The sequence below is a fragment of the Drosophila takahashii genome, chromosome 2R (genome assembly GCF_030179915.1).
Source record: "Drosophila takahashii strain IR98-3 E-12201 chromosome 2R, DtakHiC1v2, whole genome shotgun sequence".
NCBI lineage: Eukaryota > Metazoa > Arthropoda > Insecta > Diptera > Drosophilidae > Drosophila > Drosophila takahashii.
In genome coordinates, this window is record NC_091679.1 from 38,293,983 (window position 1) to 38,314,130 (window position 20,148).

Below are 20,148 nucleotides of genomic sequence, written 5' to 3' on the forward strand. Positions count from 1 at the left end.
TGCTCACCAATACTGACGGTTGGCCGACCATGATGCCCCGAGGCTATTTAAAGGGCGTGGCAAAACTATTCAAGAATGGTAAATATGTTGGTAGTGTTGAAGCTGTTTCTCTCATCACGGACATTGCCAAGTAAACAGGAAATATTCGGAAATAATATTTGAATAATTCTACATCAAATCATAAACATCAAAGCCTAAAGGGATACACTTTAATAAACGCATTAAAACCCCTTTTATAAAATGCAACCTTTTTACTTTTTGTTCTTTATTTAAATGTTGTGTATTCATTATAATTATATTGTACAATTTGTTTTATTTTGTTTGTTTGTCTCTTTTTATAATTTCTCAAGTTGGACATGCACATGATAGAGTGTCTCTTGTTCTCAGTTGCATTTTCACGTTTTTTTTGTGGTTTTTCGCTTTTCTATTTTTCGCGGAATCGTTTTCCAACAGTAACAAAAAATAAATTATTGGCTTTTAAAATATATGTGTATGTTTTGTGTATACAATATATAGAAAGAGCGTAGAACTTAAGGGTTACGATAACTAAACGTATAGAATTATAACATGCCGGCAAGATTTTCGATTCATCATCATTTCATATCCTCTGATATGTCCTATCTCTTCTCTTCTCATTTCATATCATAATATTCTGTAATCTTGAATAGTACTTTTAGAACTAAGGGCTAAAATTAAAAACAAATTGTGATGTACAACACCGGAAATGTCAAGTGGAAAACGGTTTTCCCTCTCACAAAAAGAGTTATTGGGCAAAAGAAGAAGAAGTAGAGAGCATTATTAGGGATTTTCGGAGAGTAGACAGAAATTAAGGGGGGATTACAATTAATAAACAATTAATAATAATATTGAGCATTGAACTCGTACTGTTCAAAATTGTAGCAATCGATGCGGAGTATTCGTAGTTCCAAGCAAATCTCGCGGTGAAGTCTCTGCTTGAATTCAAATAACATTGTACACAAAACATTTCGTTAATTAAATTAAACTGTTAATTATGGCAAACAAAGATTGTAAACGCATTCGAGCTATGCGACATATTATCCCTATACATATCATATATATCTGTGTCTATATTCGTACGAATGTTGCGATCCTTTGTGGTGCTACCGTTGATTATCGATTCTTTATTCTTGATTAATCTGTTTTTAGTTTTGAATCAACTTTTTCGGTTGATCATTGTTCTTTAGATATTTAGATTTTTTTGTTTTTCAACAAATGCACACAAATGTTTTTAAAGTTGTCTTTTTTTCGATTTTGTTTTTGCCTTAGCTTGGACTTAATTACGATTTTTATCAACATGTTTTATTGCAGAGTGTTCTTATCTCTAGGTGTATATCTAGATTTAAGGATAATTACTTCAAGAGTGTTTTTACCAATTTTTTTGTTCGTCAAAGTTTTCATCTTTTTCGTTTTTGTGTACAGAGATCCTAATTATACATAACAGAGAGGATTTTGTAAGGGAAAGGGGTAACGAGTTGGTTTCGAAACAGAAATATAGAACAAACGATTTGTGTTTTGTGTGGGTTTTTCAAAAATAATTTTACAATTTATATTCAACAATTAAAACGCTTAAGCCGAACATACAAAATGATTACAATACGCCTATGGTCTAGATTTCGTGCAGAGCTAATGATGCCGTTAGATACACCTAAAAGATAGATTCTGTAACTCTTACTTGCCCTGGACCTAAGGTCTTAGCATAAGCAGGGGAGCGGAAACGGAAACGAGACTTATTTCCTACTGGACAGACACTTTTGCACTCCGCACATATATATGGTGGGATATATGAGCATAAATACACGGCTACGATTACGAATAGGTCTTAAAAAATATCTATAGACATAGCGAGAATTTAAAATTTGATCAAACAATTTTAGATAATCTCATTGTTGCTAAATAACTAAATCGAATTTTAAGTGTATATATATATATAAATCATTTTACATAAGTATTGTGTTAGCTTTTTTTAACTTCCGGTAGCAATTTCCCCGATTTGTTCGGGGTCCCATTACAACTACGATATTAGACTTAGGCTCTATGGAAAATGGCTTATTGAAACAACTTGTTGTGTCCGTGTTTTGTGTATTGTTGAGTGTGTTCGTTCTATGGGGAGCTACCCGTACTGCCAGTGCTACTGATTTGGCAGCTCCGTGAGCGTCACATCGTACAGGTCGTCCTCGATCTGTTGCACCTCCAGCAGGAAGATGTCTTCGTTGCAGTAGAACGATATCATGTCATCGTCAATTTTCGCAGTAATCCTGTAATGACAATATGCGGGTAAATAATGTTAGTTTTTTGTTATTTTTTAGTTTCCTATAGATTAGTACACCCATGCAAAAAGTTAGCACACGAAGTAAGTTAGATTTATTAAGATAAAAGCTATGCCATAATGATGTGAGGGGAAGGATGCATCCTGGTGTATATATCTTTCTGTGTGGGTGTATATCTGTGTTTTTCTATTCTAGCTCACAACAAAAATCTGTTAGAACTTGCTTACTACTTACCCCTTCTTGTTTGTGCGATAAATGTTATTTATGCTCGTTGTTGAGATTTTGTATTTGTTTTCAATCTGCAATTGAGAAACGAGAGAAATATGATGTTTTGTCTGTTTTGTTTGTTGTTTTCTGTTGCTACTGGAAATATTTCTCTTATAACTCGCTGGTTTTTCTTTGTGTAATTTTGTTCATTTCTGTGGTCAGCCAATCTTTAATTTAATCAGGTTTCAGTGTTCGTTTCATCTATATCTTGATATCTTTTTGTGCCTTAGAGTGTGTGGAATGTGTTTTGGAGAACAGATCTTGGGTCTGCTTGGGTTTTAGCAGGTGATTCAACGTATATACACGTGTTTACATATACATACTTTGGATGAGGTTTTTGGCGATGATTTCATGGATTGTAATTAGTTCCAACTACAGGTTACAAATTATCGAATTTCTTCGGGTGAGTAACGATTTATATATTTAGAGTTTGAGATGTGGCTGATTTTTAGTCGATTTTATGCTTTAGTCTTAGTCGATTAACGATTTTAGAGAGATTGAACATTTTGGCGCTTCATTTGTTTGATTTCTTTTCAGTAGATCCAATTAGACCAAAATGAACAAAATTACAGAAAAGGTGGTTAACCATTAGAACGAGTTTGGTTTGGTTTGATTGTTTTAGATTTTGGGACTGGCTGGGTTTTGGGATTGGGTTCTTGGGGTTTTGGGGTTTAGCGCGTGCTTACCGCATTCAGCAGGCCGATCGTGGTGGGCGGCACCACGTGGAGGGGCGTGTAGACTTCCTCGTTCTCTTGCCGCACATACAACATCACACGCTCCGAGGTGGGCGGCGTCATCCTGCCGCGCTTCATCGGCGGACCGAAGTCGGTCAGGGGAGTGCTGGTCAGCATGTTCTGGTCCAGTATGTGGTCCTTCTTATCGCTACAATAGATGGTGTAAAATTAAAAAAAAAAATAAATAAAATTAGTTTTCAATTTATTTACTCTATTTAGTTGCTCTCTAAAATGGATGCACGATTTTTACTCACGTCTGCATGTCGGGCGGAAAGTGGTTGTGGAACTTGAGCGTCGGCGTGGCCACCTTCTGGCCATGGAGCAGGAACGGCGAGGCCCCCTTCAGGTCCGGCGAGTCAGTCTCATGGCCGTAGAAGCTCTGCAAGGACGAGTGCGAGTTGGAGTTGGAGTTGCCGTTGCTCAGGGGGTTGAATGTCATGCCGGAGCCAGCGCCAATGCCCAGCTGACCTACCTTCTCCATGTCCTCGGCGGGCGAGAACAGCACCGGCGGCTTGGCGAAGTCCTGCATGCCGTAGAACTCGGACCGATCCGTCACCGGATGGTACAGCTCGTCCAGCTTCTTTCTGCCCGTCGCTGTCATCTTTCGCTTGGCGGCCCGTCGCTCCTCGTCGCGCGTCTTGCGTTCGGCGCCCTGTAATTACGGCAAGGAATATTATTAGATTGGGCTAGATTTACACTGAGATTTATGAGTGACGTTAAAGCAAAGTTGGGAATTTTTATTGTAAGAAGGGTAATTTTTTAAGAATGGTTTATTAGGTAATATGCGCTTAAACAGCGGGAAAATATAACTTTTCCCTTATGTATATTGTCTTTAAAATGTTTTCTTATTGTCTAAATTAGTTTATGAAAAAATTTTCAACTAATAAATGTCGGTTAGCGAATATAGTCTATATAGGAATAGGAAAATTATAATACGTAAATGGTACGTTTGAGTGTGATCGGAATTAAAGCTTTTAATAGCCGATAACTAAGTTTTTCAAAGATAAAACAAAATTCCAAGATAATTGCGTTTGAAGTTTTATGGGCGCTCCAATTCTTATCCTCTGAGCATTAAGTAATTATGAGCAAGAAGCAATAAAATGCGAATTATTAACCGATCATTGGTGTATATAAATTCGAAAAAGGATGGATACATAATATATAGAATTAATGTTGGCGATATTAAAGACCATGTAATAAAATATTAAAAAATAAAATATTTTTAAAATTATTTATAAAGATTTAATTGACAGACATTACAAACTATTTAGAAAACTTCTGTGAGTTTATAGTTGGCTTTGGAATTTTTGAGTGCACTGAAGATGCTTCCAGGTGGGTTGCGAAAGTCCCGCCGACTTCCCTGCCGAATTCCCACTGCGCAGGCGCACAGGTGCACACGGGGCCAGCGTGTAATTAGCAATCAATCAAATGCACGGATGCCACCTTTTTTGATATTTCTTTACTTATTAATTAAATTCGTGTATGGCTGGCAGTGCCATAAGCTGTTGCAGTTGCAAAAATCGCAGAAAAAAAGACCGAGGAAAAAAAAGGAAAAAATCAAAATAGCGAAAGAGAGAAACGAGTTTCTCGCCTGGGGAGCTGCGATGTCGCACAGAGACAAAGCCGCCACCGCAGTGGATTTCTCAGTTGGAGTCTGCAAACTGCAGGCTGCAACTGCGTCTGTCTGTCGGCCACTTTTGGCAAAATGGTCTACACCGTTAGGGTCAGAAAAACTGACAAAAAAATGGGTAAAAATTATTATAAAATACTTAGAGATGCAGCATAAATATGCATACATAATAAATAATCTGGCGGCGCCCCGAACCATGCAAGAAAAAGACTTTGTCTGGGCCAGCTGCCCACCTGCTTTTTGCCTGATTGCGCACACACACTGTGGCACGTTGCACACTCGGATCACATGGATACCTATATAATATATAGTCTGTTGGCTACTTTGTCCGCCGGTGATTGCTAGTTTGCGTGTGCAGGCAGATGCAGCATGCATTGCTGTTGCTGCCGCTGTTGCTGTTGCACTTTGCATTTGTAATTAAAAATCAGCAATTGAGCGATGGAAGCTGCTGCTGCAGGAAGGCAGGCGACTGAGGGGTTTATTTTCAAAGGGGGGATAAGCAACAGCGGCAGCACAGGAAGTGATATGTTGCAGCAATCTACTTGCGCTGATGTTGCCTGCCTCATATTATGCAAGGATGTCTGTCGCGGCTACCCCGCCCACTGGAACCCCTCCCCCCATTTAGGCCAAGTTCTTGGGCTTATCACAAAGCATTTTAGCCTAGAGCCATGCATTCGATGTACAACATCAGGCATCTTGGGATGCGAGTGTGTGGCATGTAAATAACTGTATTTTATTACTTTTATTTTATCTCGGCAAAAATATCGCCAAACCTGCAAACGTGCAACAAGCTAAGGCGACGGCGTCTCGAATCGCCCAATGCGGTCAATGCTCGCCACAGTCTTTCATTCCCCAACTCCTCTCCTCGTTTTTACCTCCTTTTTGGAGGCTGTTAATCGACTTCAAAGTATGACGAAGACGGAGGACACCCGACGACCAAGTGGGCTGCCACTTTTCAAGGAGGCGGGATCGGGGGACATTACCATTAGCATTAACGTTAGCTAAATTCTATAATGATTCAACATTGATGTGCGTGGAGAAATGCTCAAATACTCAATTAAGTGGGAAAAGAAGAAAATTTAGTTTAACGAACTTGTGCACTTAAATTAATGAACTGTAGATGGAGAAATATTCGCAGAAAATATGAATAAATTAAGCATTTTAAGGCCTTTAAATTCTATATTTATTTTATAGAGAAAATGACTAATGAATTGGTTAAAGAAAAGTCAATATTATTTTTAAAGTAACTTTAAATATAGGTATATAACACCAAACTTAACTAATCATTAAACAAGCCATAAAAATACCAAAGTTACCTAAGTTATTTTCCCACTAATTTTCTCTTTACTGGGGGAAAGTACATATCCCTCCACAGAAATGCAAAAAAAAAAAACACAAAATGACAGTTATCCCGCAAAAAGACAAAAGCCTACCCAAGGTTCCTTTCCACATTGAACAACATGCGGCAGAATTTCTCGTAATTTTGTTTCTTTTTGGGCCCTGCCCCCGGGGCAAACTTAAAGATTCATAATTGGCGACTGCGGCCCAGAGGTGCCAAACGACGGAACTGCAACTGAAACTGCAATTGCAGTGAAATCAAAATTTTTGCCAAAATCCCAAAACATACAGAGAAAATAAAAAGGGAGACGGAGTAACAAAATAACGTGGTACGCGAAATTTAATTGATACATTTACCGATAAACACACGCTGGCCTGCAAAAAGGGCCGGCCCCAAATGTGAAATATAAGCCCGACGCGATAGCGATATGGCCATGAGTACGGATCGCTGGATCGGTGGATCGGGGATCGTGTACAAAGTAAGGGCCTTTCCGTACAATAAAAGCCATGTCCGAAACGGAGGGACGAGGAAGAGCAGGAGGCCAGGGACGAGGATGTGTAATGATATGAGAAAATTAAATTGGAAATCCACGAAATGATTTATTAATAAACCCCATCAAGCGAAAAAGTGAAGGGTTCGCATAAAGGCGAAGGTACAGATACGAAACAAGGGCATGGAAAGGATGTGTGTATATGTGCTTGTTGGCCATTTACTTTTGGACGCGTTACGCTTTCCACTAAAGGCCAAACTGACTGACGGACAGGCACTGCCGGTGCCCCCAATTCGATAAAAGTTGCAGCCACATCCGAAGGAGAAGCTGCAGCAACAAGTGGCAGGCACACAGATACACACTGCACTGGAAAACTAAATAAGCGGTAAAACAAATTCTTTCTTGTAATTTAACATTTTAAAAAGGCTCAGACTGATTTGATCCAAATTCTGGATATTATTTTGGTCTTCAAAATATTCAATTTAGAAACGCCTTTTCTTTTGTTTAAAAAAACTTAATTTTTAAAGATTATAAAAATTGTAAAAATATTTCAAAACTCTTGAAATGTTTTTTCTTGGTTTCAAGGGATTTTACAGTACTATATCATTTTAAAAATGTTTAAATTTTCAAAAATATATATTTTTTTGAAATTGCATTTTTGAATACAAGTAAATTAAATGTTTACAAAAATAAGTTAAATTTCCCCTTTTAAATAAAAATATGTCGCCTCTAAAATCCTTTAGTTCTGATCACCTATTATTAAGTTAATGTTCTTGAACCTTTTCTGCCCGTGTAGAATACAAACGAAGCTGCACGTAGCCGCTTTTAGTTAGCTCATCAACCTGTTGCACGTGGCAGCAGAGGGAGCCCTGTTGCTCCTGTGTGCGTAATTGCCACAGCATAGGGGAACTTAGCTTGGGGATCGCGCGATTCGCGAACCTCTCGGACCGGGGGAAAATAAAATCACTTACCTTATCGCAGAAGACCTTTATCTGACAGTAGCCGCGGTGGAAGACCGTCGCATCTCTGGGGTCCTCGAATGTGTCGATTTGTACGTGCAGCGGCAGGCCCTGGAATAAACAGAATCCGTATTAATATCACAATGCCCCGTATCATTCAAATTGCCCCGGGGGCAGTTGAGAGTCGCGGCTGCCGTTGCCGCCGGACAGCAATCGCAATCGCAACAGCAACTTGCAACAGCTGCAATTAGCCGTTGTCATTTGGGCTGGGAGGGCGTGGCTGGGACCGATGGGGCGTGGCCGGAGTGATGTTAAACTGCCAACATCCGTTGGGCGAATGTGTGTGCAACATGTCGTGGCAAGTGCATAATTTGATTTGCCTATTGCCCACACTCGGTGCCACACGGAGAAAAATGCATAATGCCTACATCTTACATCCCTTTATTTGTAACTTAAATATTTTATAAATAAATATAATTAATTTTCCAGTTTCCGATGAGCTAACGGATCAAGCTTATGAAAGGGTTTAGAAATCAACGAATTTAATAAAACTTATTTCAAAAGTTTTCTTTTAAAATCTAGAATTTAATTAGTGACATTTTTTCGCTGTGCAAGCTCCAATGTTCCTGCAGCGCTCTCTTTTAATGAAAAGCAACGAGTTCTGCCTGTGTTTCTGTCAATGAAATATCAGACTTAATGTACGCATTACAACTCTGGCCAGGAGGATGTGCAATCCGCTTTGGATTGGAGGTGGAGAAGGGGCCCAGGTGAGGAGGCAAGGGGAAAGTGGCAGGTGGCAGAGGAAGAAGCAGAAGAAATCCCCTGCCTACGTAGCATCAGTCTGACCGTTGTCAAGACGACTGCTCTGAATGCTGATCGCTTCGAAATGGGGAAAGAGCTCTTCCCCGGGATCTCTTCCTCGATCTGGATCGCTTCTCTGGCCGCATTGATTCGCCATTAACAAGTTGGCATTAAATTGGTTATTACTTAACCCATCAAAGGCAATGTGGCTGAGTTGAATTTCATTTATAGAAAAGGTGGGCACAATTATTTTTCTCTGAGAAACGTAAGTGGGTTACTCGAGAAGAAATGTACTAACAAAATTTGGAAAAATAAAATATTTTGAAAAAACCTTGTGTTTGAATTATGATTAATATTTGCGTAGAAAATATTAAAATAATAATGCAAAACGTTTACTTGAATCGTTTTGTTGCCCAAATGAATTGAGAATAATATTTGGTAAACTTAAAAGCAATCTTAAATCCAAAAATATAAATAAAAATATAATTTAGCAAATGATAAACTCACCTTAACTCCCTTTTGACTGCTGAAATCCGTGCTCAAACACTGAACCGCAATGTTGATCTGTTTTGAAAGAAAAAATAAAAAATACATGAAATGAAAATAAATGAAGAAAAAAGAAATGAAAAGAGAAACAGAGCGCATGTATGTGAGAAATGCCATAAAATATACAAATGTAAACAATTATGAACATAAAAAGAAATTATATCGGATGACAAAAACTGAAATGCGTCTGCTATTAGAAGGCAATTGTTTTCTCTCTATTAAGTCGATGTCCTCTTTATGCCCACGACAGTTTAAAACATTCCAACGCACTCGGAAAGAGCAGAAATGAAGACAAAAACTGAAAAGCCGAAGGAGAGACAATAACAAGGCAATACACAGAGGACCATCGCGACCAACTCGACGATGGACCATAAGATGGCCTGGAAGCGGAGGAATTGGCGGAATCGCGGGGCCTTAAAGCCAAGTAACGAGCCAAGTAGAGCCGCGACTTTGTATCGCATCCAATTCATTTTTAGTTCGACTTCGATTCAGTGCAAGGTGTGTGCATTTGTATCTGTATCTGTAGCTGTAGCAGTATCTGTGTGCCGGGGCATTTTAAGCATGCCAAGTCCGAGTTTGAGTCAAAGTCGGAGTTTGAGTTCAGTTCGCCATCCAGACAGTCGTTGGACAGTACAAAAAAAAAAATGAAAAAAATAAAAAGAAAATCCATCAACGCAAAAATACCAAAGGAAACAATCTTAATGGTAAAAGTGCAGCAGTCACAGCCGCAACATCCATACATCCAACATCCACACATCCACCATCCAGAGACCAGAGATGTGGACGAGCAGTATTTAATGTGAATAATTAGCGGGCGCGTACCATATAAGCGAAAAGCGAGGGGCGAAGCACCTGCGTGTCGGTGCGTACGAAAGTTTTGCCGCTGGGAAAGGCAGTATCTCACAGATACTCCAACCACAAATACACACACGGCAAAAGATGGAGATACAGATGCAGCTAACGGCATAAAACGAAATCGACATTATGCGAGCCAAGTCGGGTCCAAGAAAAGGCGACTCAACTCGACTCTCTCTCCTCGAAGACGATGCGATGTCGCTGGGATTAACATCTCAGCGCGTAAACAATTTGTAAATAAAAAGCTCTATCAAATGCGAGTGGGCGGGGTGGGGGAAATGCACTTATGGCCAGCCAGTTAATAACTGCTGACCAATTTGGCAGCCTGCACACACAGAAGTCACTGAACTTGAATGAAAATCAATTCGGTTTTGGCATTTGTTTTTCACAATATTTTTCACATTTTTTCCTAAGCCATTTGAGCTCGGGTTAAACGGACACTTGAAGAAAAAGTTTTCGCTATTTAATGGTTTGTTTTTATGGAAAATAATATTTTTACATCGGGAGTCGAAATTTAAAAGCTTTATATATTTTACAAATGTATTTCGTGCAATTTTAAGTGGTTATATTTTTAGCTATAAGAATTTTCATCTTTCATCAGCACGAGAAATAATATATTTAATTGTTATACAGTTTCAGATCAATAAAGGATTAATAAGATTTTTGTAACTCAACAATATTAATATTACATATTTTGGATTTCACTACTTTATGAACCTTTGTGACTAAATCTTTCAAAATAATATCAAAACAATCCCATCTTATATTTTTCTAATTATGAACGCATACAAATTCAACAAAAATCAAGAAGAGACCATGTTTTTCTCTCTCTGCTGGTGGGCGGAGCTTCGCAAAGGATAAAGCCTCTGTAGAAGTCATGGCGTATACGTAATATGAGGGCTGTCTAGCTTACTGGTCTTACTGCTGGCGCTTGTTGCAATAGAATTGCAAATATTTTCCAGCGATTAAAATGCTTGATAATTGCTAAATTAAAACGCGGTGGGAGCTCGCTCGATCTGTGGTTAGTAGCAAAAGCAAAGGCGACAGCAGCAGCAAAAGCAAAAGCAAAATCCAGCCAACTCAGTCTGAGTCGCAGACTTAGTTCCAAGCATTTGCGAGTAAGTGATTAAAACTAAGTGTCATAAATAAATAAATGCATAAATTATTCTTTTGAAGAAAAAAACAAAAACACATTCGCTGCGAGGGGAGAAGTGAGAGGGAAAATGCCGGACAGCGGGCGACAGAAAGGGATGGCCACAGTTGGAGCTGCGGCAATGGCGACGCTGGTTGAATAATTTGCGTTTTACTCGCAATTGAAAATAAATCAGAAATTAATTCTTCGCTCACACACAAGCATACAGTGCATACATATGTACATATAGAAAGATATAGAGAGGACTTTGCGGGCATATCTTCCATCTCCGTCTGCTTCATAAAAGTGTCGCGCTTAATTTTTTTTCGCTTTTTCTCATTTTTAATTGAGGCGGCGCTCGAAGTAAACAAAATGGTTGAGAGGGAAAAACACATAAAAGCACACAAAAGTCGGTTGGTAATTATGACCTGGTGACACCCTGTAATGGGTCGATGCTTAAAAAATACTATAAAATTGGTTCACGTATTTTCGTAATATAAGACAAATCACTCTAAATGTGTGATCGATTTTTCCTATACAACTCAACCGATTGATTTGACAATTGGTATACACAATTAACTCACTATTATGACCTGCTATACCAAAAAAGAAAGGTACATCCTAAAAGATATAGTAAAAATGCCTATAAAAAGTTTTTTTTGTATAAAACTTTGTATAAAAACTTTGTATAAACTTTGTATAAAAAGACCATGCCCTTTCAATACAGGGTACTTGAAAATTCCATAACTACGATTGCCATAGAAATGAGATCTAGAATGAGCAGAACTTACCTTGGCGGAGCTCTCCAGCGGATTCCAGTAGACGGCGATGGCATTGTGCGACACTTCCTCGATGCAGCCAACGAGGCCAACCGAGTTCTTTGTATCTGGCGAAGAAGAGCAGTCGGAGGAGATAATCAGAGGGGGTTGGTTTGGTTTCGTATGGTATGGTATGGATGGGTTGGGGAATCGCGGTTAAAAAGACGCAAAAGAAATGCGAAAAATGGAAGGAGTTGAAAGAGGCTGAAAGAGGCGAGAGCTTGGACATTGGAAAATATGTTTGTATTAACAATTAAGGAAATTTCTGCGTTGCCATCCAGTGACAAGTGCCTAATGAGTTATGTTTGATGGGCCAGGCAGCAGTGGCAGATGCAGCATTGCCCCATGTTGCAAGTCGCAAACAGCCACCGAGATTATCTGCAATCAAACAAACGGAGCGCAGTTTGCTGCCGCCGCGCGATGCGCGTTTATCAATGTCATAACTCTCCTGGAACGTTGCGGGCCTTTCAATAAAAAGCAACAATTTACTGCTAGAAATACTAGACAATACAAATGGACAGTCGAGCATCCGACGCTGCTGGACTTCTCTTTCGATTTGGGATAGGGGTAGGGGTATTCGGTATTGGGATTGGGCATACTCGTAAGTCGAAGTTGGTTTTACGCACCTGCATCCAAGATTCTCTGCTTCACGGAATGCTGACGACTGTGCCAGAATTGCCAGGCCTTGATCTCATCTTCGGGGCTCTTCTCCTCGCGGAACATTAGCATGATCACACTCTGCGTCGGTCGAATAGAAAAGAGCAGAACAGAACAGAAAGCAAATATGGTTATTAAATTAAGTGCGAGGCTAAGTTAAGAGGGCACTAAAAATTAACTCATCTCAATTATGGTATTCTCTTAAAAGGAAGCACTAAAGTGGAGTTAAGGAAATGGTTGAATTGGAAAGGTAGTTCTTTAGAGGAGTTTTGATTCCCAGTAGTTTAGGTTTCCCAATTGAATATGCTAATTCTTGAATTTAACCCTTAATTTTTGTAGACATAAAACTAAATTTAGATGGTATCTTTGTAATTGAAATAGAAAATCCGAAAAATAAACAGCCTTGATAAAATTAGGGCCAATTCATTTTCCTCGATCAGGAAAGCGATCTGGCTGGGAGTTGATCTTTATCTGCGAGGAAATGCCATGTTCCTCCAGACATTTTCCTAATCCGTTTATACTATCCCAAGGATTCACCAAGGGTTCATTGCTCTGACATATATGCGTTGTGACACTCAACTCACAACTCGGCAGATCGCACCCTACGCCTTAAAAGTCAAAAGGATTAGGCCCTGCGAGGACAAAGGGACGAATTCGATTTAGCAGAAAAATGTCCAACACATTTTGTATCTTCTGCTCATCGCAGGCCCATTGTTTTCCCAGCATTTGCATTTTTTCTCTATCATTTATGTGTCTATTTTTTTACATTTTGAATAATTAAGGAAGCGCAGAGATAGCGAAAGAGTTCCCAAAAAAGGAAACAGTTTCGAAATTGCAAGCAACCCCTGCCAGGATCATCTTTTTCTTGAGGCAGGGGGTAAACTGATTACAGCATAAATATTTTTGTGTGTTTTCTTCGGGACTGCGGAAGTCTTTACATATTCATGGGCTAATCAGCTCGTAAATTATACTCAGTTTTTTCTCCCGATTTCGGGTCTCATTTTTCTTGGATCTAAATTTTTTCCCGTTAGATTGCGTTATGCAAATGTCGTAAAAAGTGTTGGGAAGTTTTCTTTTTCATTTCGGATCTGGAAAAAAGGGCGCGTAGCTCTAAACAAATAAACTCGTAAATTAATTTTGACACTTTTTTGTCGAGCCTTGCAAAATATGGCACTTTTATGGTAATCTGAGAGCCCAAGCGGCCTGATCGAGAACTTGAGAAGTGTTAGGGGAAGGTTAAGCTCTCGTATCTGAAGATCTCTACATTTCGTTTGGCTTCGTTTCTTCAAGTTTCTGTTGCAAGTTTCATTCTTTATTCTTTTTTTTTCTTATCGCTCTCTTTGCGTATGCAAATGACAAGGAATCGGATTCGGATTCCTATTCGTCTGCGTATTCCTTCAATTTCAATTGTTGTTTACTTAGCACACAGTTCCGCTTCCCGTTTCCTCTAGGGCATTTCCTCAACCCATTTACCACTTTCAACAGTAACTTTGATGTCATTCTTGGGCTCTCAACGGTTCAGTTTTCAATTTGCATTTGCATCTTCAGACGTCATTTAAGCTTATCTGATTGATGATGTTGACGGGTATTGTCCTGCCCTAGAGCTCTATAGCTCCTACTCCTTGAGCGATCGTCCTGAACAAACATTCGTCGTGAAAGACCGAACGACTGGCGGCAATTTGCATTGAACGGAATATTCAAATTCTCATCACTCGCTTTCTCAGTATCATTTATCATGAGCCAGGATATGGGATGGGTGTAATTGAGCAAAGGGGTGGCGATCGCACCTCGGGGTAGGACTCTATGTACAGGATCCGCCTAAGAAGCCGACACAGATTCCCTGACAAATCGCCCTGGTAACGAAGGGTTGGCCTCGGGCCTCGCATTTTCCTACTCTCAATGCTCATGTGTTCATGTGGTGTTGATGGCATAAACAAAACACACCGAAGAATGGAAAACAAGCAGCACGAACTTGATTGACAAAGCCCCCCTACCCCCATTCTAAACCTTATCCGCTATGGAAATATATAGATTTTGGATCCATACCTTGACGGTGGTGTTCTTGATGGGCTTTTCCGCATCGTGCACATACTCCAGCGTTATTCCGTAGAACTGACCCTTGTTGATGTAGGTGATGCGATCGTCCTCGCGCCTCTGCGATGAGCTGATGGGGCTCTCCAGGTTATATCGGAAGCCCACGTTTGTGAAGCTATTGGGGGGAATTATCAAGTAAAGTAGTTATGGGGTTAGAAATGGGGTGAAGTTGGGTAATAAATTTGTTAGAGAAAGGTTTGAAATAAAATATTATTTTTAAATACTAATTACTAGCTTTTAAAGGTACGGAACTGTACTGATAGATATATTCTAAGGAATAATCCAGCTTATAGTATTTTTTAAGAACTCAAGTTTTAGAATTTTAATTTTGATAAGAGCTGAACTTTATTTGGAGTAATAAATATGTAAGACTGGTTTTAGTTTTGTCATTTTAATTTTGTTTTTGAAAAAGATTTTACCTAAATTTTAAATGAACTCCTGCTGTTAAAGAGTTCTAGTATCCTAAGTTATCTTTCAAGAACTTACATTTTTGGTATTTGTATTTTGTCGGCATCATTCTGACGGCCAAAGTCGTGCCAGGGCCGCGATCGCGTGGATCCATTGGTGCTGGTGTCCACCAGGGAGGTGGTGGGGCTGTTCTGGCTGCCATGGACCACCGTCCTCTGCTGGATGCTGTTTACGCTGACGGGTATGCTGCCATTGGCATCGATCAACGCGCCCGGCTGACACAGCTCCGTGTAATCGAAGGACTGTTTAGGGATTGGAAATCATTTGAGTTAAATATTACAATTATTTCGATATTATAATGATTATTATATAAAAAGGTTTAATGGACACGACACGCTCTAAGCAAACACTCTACTATTTAATATTTAATATACCTAGTAATGGTGTTATATGCGATGGACTACCTCTAAGTAATCTAAGTAATATTGGCTAAGGAACTTTTGGTTTCTTTGGAGTCTATCGAAGTCTATACCTGTTGGATATTCGTCTGATCCCGCGGTGTGATGGCATCCGTGCCAATGCCCGAGTCCGGACTCGGCAGATCCACCGTGAGACCCGCCGCCGTGATGGCTTTGGCGTAGAGGGGCGTGGCTCCCCCATTGCTCTTCCCATCCTGCGGATGATGTTGCTGCTGGTGGTGCTGTTGCTGCTGCTGTTGTTGCTGCTGCTGCTGCTGTTGCTGCTGCTGGTGGTGGTGGTGCACACTGGTGAGCACTGTGGTGGTGGCGGGCGGGGGAACGCTGCCGGCAAAGCGACCCTCGTAGGTGAGGGCCACTCCGCCGGGTTGCGACACAGAGACATCCACATCGCCGTACAAAGATCTCGTGCTGGCCGGCACATAGCCACCCTGGCCATCCGGAGCAAAGTATTCCCGATAGTAGGAGGGCTCCGCAATGAAGGTGGTGGTGCTGGTGGGCGGGGGACCGGGTGGCAGCCGACTGGCCGTGTACATGCCATAGTCATTGGCCGTGATATAGGGACCCGGACTGGGACTCTGGGCCTGCATCGAGGAGACACCGCCGGCGCCTCCGCCGCCACCGGCTGCTCCTGCTGGACCGGCACCACCGCCCGCTCCGCTCGCCGTGCTGGGATGTGAGGTCTGCAGTGGGGTTGGGTTGAGTTGGTTGGCTCTAGATCGCTCACTCGCTCCCCTCGAGAGTTCTCACCTGTAGGTAGATCTGTGTGCCGCCCGTGGTTGCATACATCTCTAGTCTGGCTGCTTCCGGCGATCCTGATCCTAAGTCTGATCCTGGTTCCGATTCAGTGGCGTCAGCTTCACTTGCCGCTGGTGCATCCACGTGCAAGATCTGCGGGAAAGTGACGTTTGTTTTCGATTCTTGTTCTTGGAACACTTAAATCTAAAGCTCGACTTGGAATCCGGGGGCTGAGCAACTGATCGATGGAGCTCAGGAATCCACCGAGACAACAAGATATTCTGTCATTGTGGCTAATAGCTGAGCGGTAATAGGTAATATCTAATAGCTCAAAAGGCCAGTGATTGATGGATTTTTGTGTTTCTCTGGCCAGCCGACAGAAGGTCGCACAGAAACCCCACAGAAACGAGGTGACAAAATTGTGCGTGCGTTCTTTTTGGGCCATGATTGTGTGGATTTGATTTGATTTTTCTTTTCAGCCATGATTCATACAACAACAGCGGTCGCCAGCAGCCAGCAGCTTATTGAGAATAACGTCAACAAGTACAGTTTATAATAAAAGGCTATAAAAAAAATGGTATATACGAAAACGAAATGAAACAGTCGCCGTCGACTCCGTTGTTGTCGTCGAGTGGAAAGAAACCAATTAAAAAATATACAGAAAAAAAGCGCGAAAAAATCAACATTTATATACGGCAGATATATACACGGATTGAAATATATATATGTGGCTATATGCATATGTTAATTATCATTGTTTTTTTTTTTATTGGCCGCCCGAAAATGTCAAACGTTTTTGGAGACAAACGCACGAAGCTAAATGAGGTAATACAGAGCAAAGTGTGGTCAATTCATGTCTTAAGCTATATATATATGGTATATATAGACATCGGGGGACTGAGATCGGAATTAGCAGCGAGCTGCTGATTGCCTTTGGTCTAAAGAAAGTGAAACCCCGAAGAGAGAGACACAGGTCCAGCCGAAAAGCCGAAAAGACGTCACTATTTATTTGTCTGGCCTTTGATCGAAACCGGTTGACAGCGTTTTGGGTCTTAACTTTTTGGGGGTAATTTTTGTTACACTTTTGGCCACCACACATATACACACACTTGCGCAGAACCCTTGTAATAATTTATGGTCTTTACTTTGATTATTTCGGTTAACTCAACTCCTCGTCTCAATGATTTCAAATTTATACAGAGGTTTTTGTGTCTGCGTCTGTGATTTTTTTGGATTCCGATTCCATTTTTTTTCCGTTGTGGTCGGAGTCTCTTGTATAATTTAGCATCAGTAAAAGATTCTAGCTGCGAGCTAATTAAATTTGTTCATCGAAATCAATTTGCATTTTAAACTTTTAACGTGCAACGTCAGAAAAGGCCTTGAAGAATCCGATCGACGATCGATCCACGGAGACAAAGATACAAAGATACTTTGTTGCTTTTGGTTATTTGGCTTTTCGGTCTTTCGATTTTTCGGCTTTTCGGTTTTAACTTTTGGCTTTTTGGTGGTGGTGCGTGTGTCAATCGCATCCGAATCTTTAGCTTTAGCCTTTGTTGTTGTGGCCAGCTATATAAGCTATATGGTATAACTGAGCTATCGGTTATGAGCGGAGACGTTCGGGGCTGGCTGGGCTTTTAGAATTATGCTAAGTAGCGACCAGCGTCAAACGATTCTGGCACATATTTATGTATGAGGAAGGAATAAAAAAAACACCAAAATCAACCAAAGGCAACAACAAGTAGCGAGACAAAGGAAAAAATAACAAAATATTTAAATAAAGCCAATTAACTATTTTAATGCCTTTTGGAATGATAAAAAGTGAAACTTTTTTCTTCTTCGGCTCGAGCGTTTTATGAATATCGTTAATTCTCGGAAATAAAGTGAACGAAAAGCCGAGAAAAACAAAAACATCTTCTTCATATATGGATGCGAACAACAAAAACAAAAAACCAAAAGAAGAAAAAAATTGTTTTGCATTCATAAAATATTTTTTAATGGTTCCTTGATGTTGTAATTGTGTTGTGATGTTCTCGGTAAGGAAAACCCGTGACTAACAGCCCTCGAAAAGTGCTCAGTTTTGTTGAAAACTTACTAGATGTCGGGGCTTAAATTGAATTCAACTCTTAATAAGAGCAATAAACCTTCAAGGTTGTTTTCGAATTGTTTGGCTGATGCTAAAACTTCCGTTAAGTGAGTACTCTATCAGTTATGGATATACGAAATTAATGATAATGAATCTTAATTAGTTATCAGAAAAATAGCATGGTTTTTCTTTTGAAAAATCTCATTTGTCAATCTGTTTGTTGGATCATTGTCTATACAATTATCTTCTTACATCATGTAGGCTTTCCATTATTAATTGAATTATTATTAATAATGCTTTCCGGTTTTAACCGCTCTTCATTACGTATCAGGTTCTTGGAAGCTATGGACTTATATTTCGATATTGGAAAATCTCGGATAGGAGAGTTAATCAATTTCTTAAATTTACTTTCAGTTGTTGACTCACTAAGATATCTCATGATTCATTTTAGGAAATTAAGGAAATTCTCTGAATAAATTGAGCAATCGGCAGTCGTTAAGAGAGATTTCATACATTGTTTGGCGAATCAATTTAAAATGGGAAATCCGCCGAATGCAGTAAACGACTGATAAGCCAAACGAAGATTTGGAGCAATTAGAAAGGCAGCCGATGAGGCAATTGGATGTGTGGAGATTTATCTCCACCCAGTTTAAATAGAGCGCCGAGAGAGAGAGTTGTTTGGCTAATCCAAGATCTAAATGCCAGCGTCTAATGATTACACTTTCCGGTGCCCGGAGAGCAATAAATAAATTGCCAAGAGTACAAAATTGATATGTTTTCCGATTCTCGGTCATAAATTAATCTGGCGAAACCTTAGACTTTAAACTATGGCAACTGTGTGAGTATCTGTGTGTGTGTGTGTATGTAAATTAATAAGACAAATATTAAGAATAATTAACTGTCAATGCAACAAATGCACAATAAATTAGAGTGCATGCAAATTGTGCAGTGACTGAGGCAATTTAATATTTATTTGCTTATTTTTTTGTATTTTGTTTTTAGCTGGTAAGCAAATTAATGCTTAATAAAAACGGAGACGGCAATTAAGCTTCGCTGGATTCTGTTGAATGAATTTCATAAGCCGCACTCTCGCCCACCCACCCTCTAATATTCGATTCGATTCTTGGCCTTAAGAAATGCGCGCCAAACAAAAGACTTAGGCAGCGAACTTGTATGGCGCGTGGGTGTTGAAAGGCAACGCGTTGCGCCCACACACTGTGGTTTGTTGTTGCTGCAACTGCTGTTGCTGCTGTGTAGTTGTTGCTGTTGCTGCTGCTGTTGTGTTGCTGCGCGTGCGCTGTTGTTGTTTGATTCATGGTTTTGATTTGACTCGCAGGTGGATTTTGCGATATTGATATGCCACAAAGAATATTGCACTACTGCTGCCCACATTCCAGGCAAAAGGTACTCGGTATTCGGTATCGGTATCGGTAACCCACTCACACTCACTGTCTTTTTTTTCTGTATTCTCTTTTTGTATTTATTTTGAGATCCCCTGCGACCGATCGATTGGTTTTCGGTTACAATATACTACGATAAGTTACGGATCGCGAGCGGCTATTACGGAATCGGACTCGAAAGCGATACGATCCTACTCCGACAGCGTGATACGACTGACTAAAGGCCGCCGATCGCTGCCAGGTATGACAGCCAGGTAAGCGACGTCGCCAGCAGTCGGCAGTCGTTGCGTCGGCCAGTTGGAACACAGATACTCACGCACACACACTCGCCCCTGTATATCTCATATCAGTTCAAAATGGTTGGAATCCGCGCCTGTCGCAATATTCTGAGCGGCCAGGAGGGGATGGGCCAGCCGCCGGACGGACAGGGCGT

General features: G+C 40.4%; 1 protein-coding gene across 9 annotated transcripts in view; it reads right to left on the reverse strand.

The window, feature by feature from the left end:
- Positions 1 to 248: 248 nt before the first annotated feature.
- Positions 249 to 20,148, reverse strand: part of grh (grainy head) — a 36,728-nt gene continuing 16,828 nt past the window's right edge. For 3 of the 9 annotated variants that reach the window (XM_044392967.2, XM_044392961.2, XM_070213914.1), the window contains 10 exons: positions 15,097 to 15,320; positions 14,563 to 14,725; positions 12,486 to 12,597; positions 11,833 to 11,927; positions 9,016 to 9,072; positions 7,720 to 7,818; positions 3,544 to 3,941; positions 3,242 to 3,437; positions 2,523 to 2,587; positions 249 to 2,276 (listed from right to left, as the gene is read on the reverse strand). In XM_044392967.2, the coding sequence (XP_044248902.1) occupies positions 2,150 to 2,276; positions 2,523 to 2,587; positions 3,242 to 3,437; positions 3,544 to 3,941; positions 7,720 to 7,818; positions 9,016 to 9,072; positions 11,833 to 11,927; positions 12,486 to 12,597; positions 14,563 to 14,725; positions 15,097 to 15,320 (1,536 nt within the window). In that variant the 3' untranslated portion in view covers positions 249 to 2,149. Of the gene's footprint in view, positions 2,277 to 2,522; positions 2,588 to 3,241; positions 3,438 to 3,543; positions 3,942 to 7,719; positions 7,819 to 9,015; positions 9,073 to 11,832; positions 11,928 to 12,485; positions 12,598 to 14,562; positions 14,726 to 15,096; positions 15,321 to 15,550; positions 16,178 to 16,244; positions 16,386 to 19,758; positions 19,920 to 20,148 lie in introns of those variants that run through there. The other 6 variants (XM_044392966.2, XM_070213912.1, XM_044392965.2 and 3 more) reach the window with 4 other exon arrangements.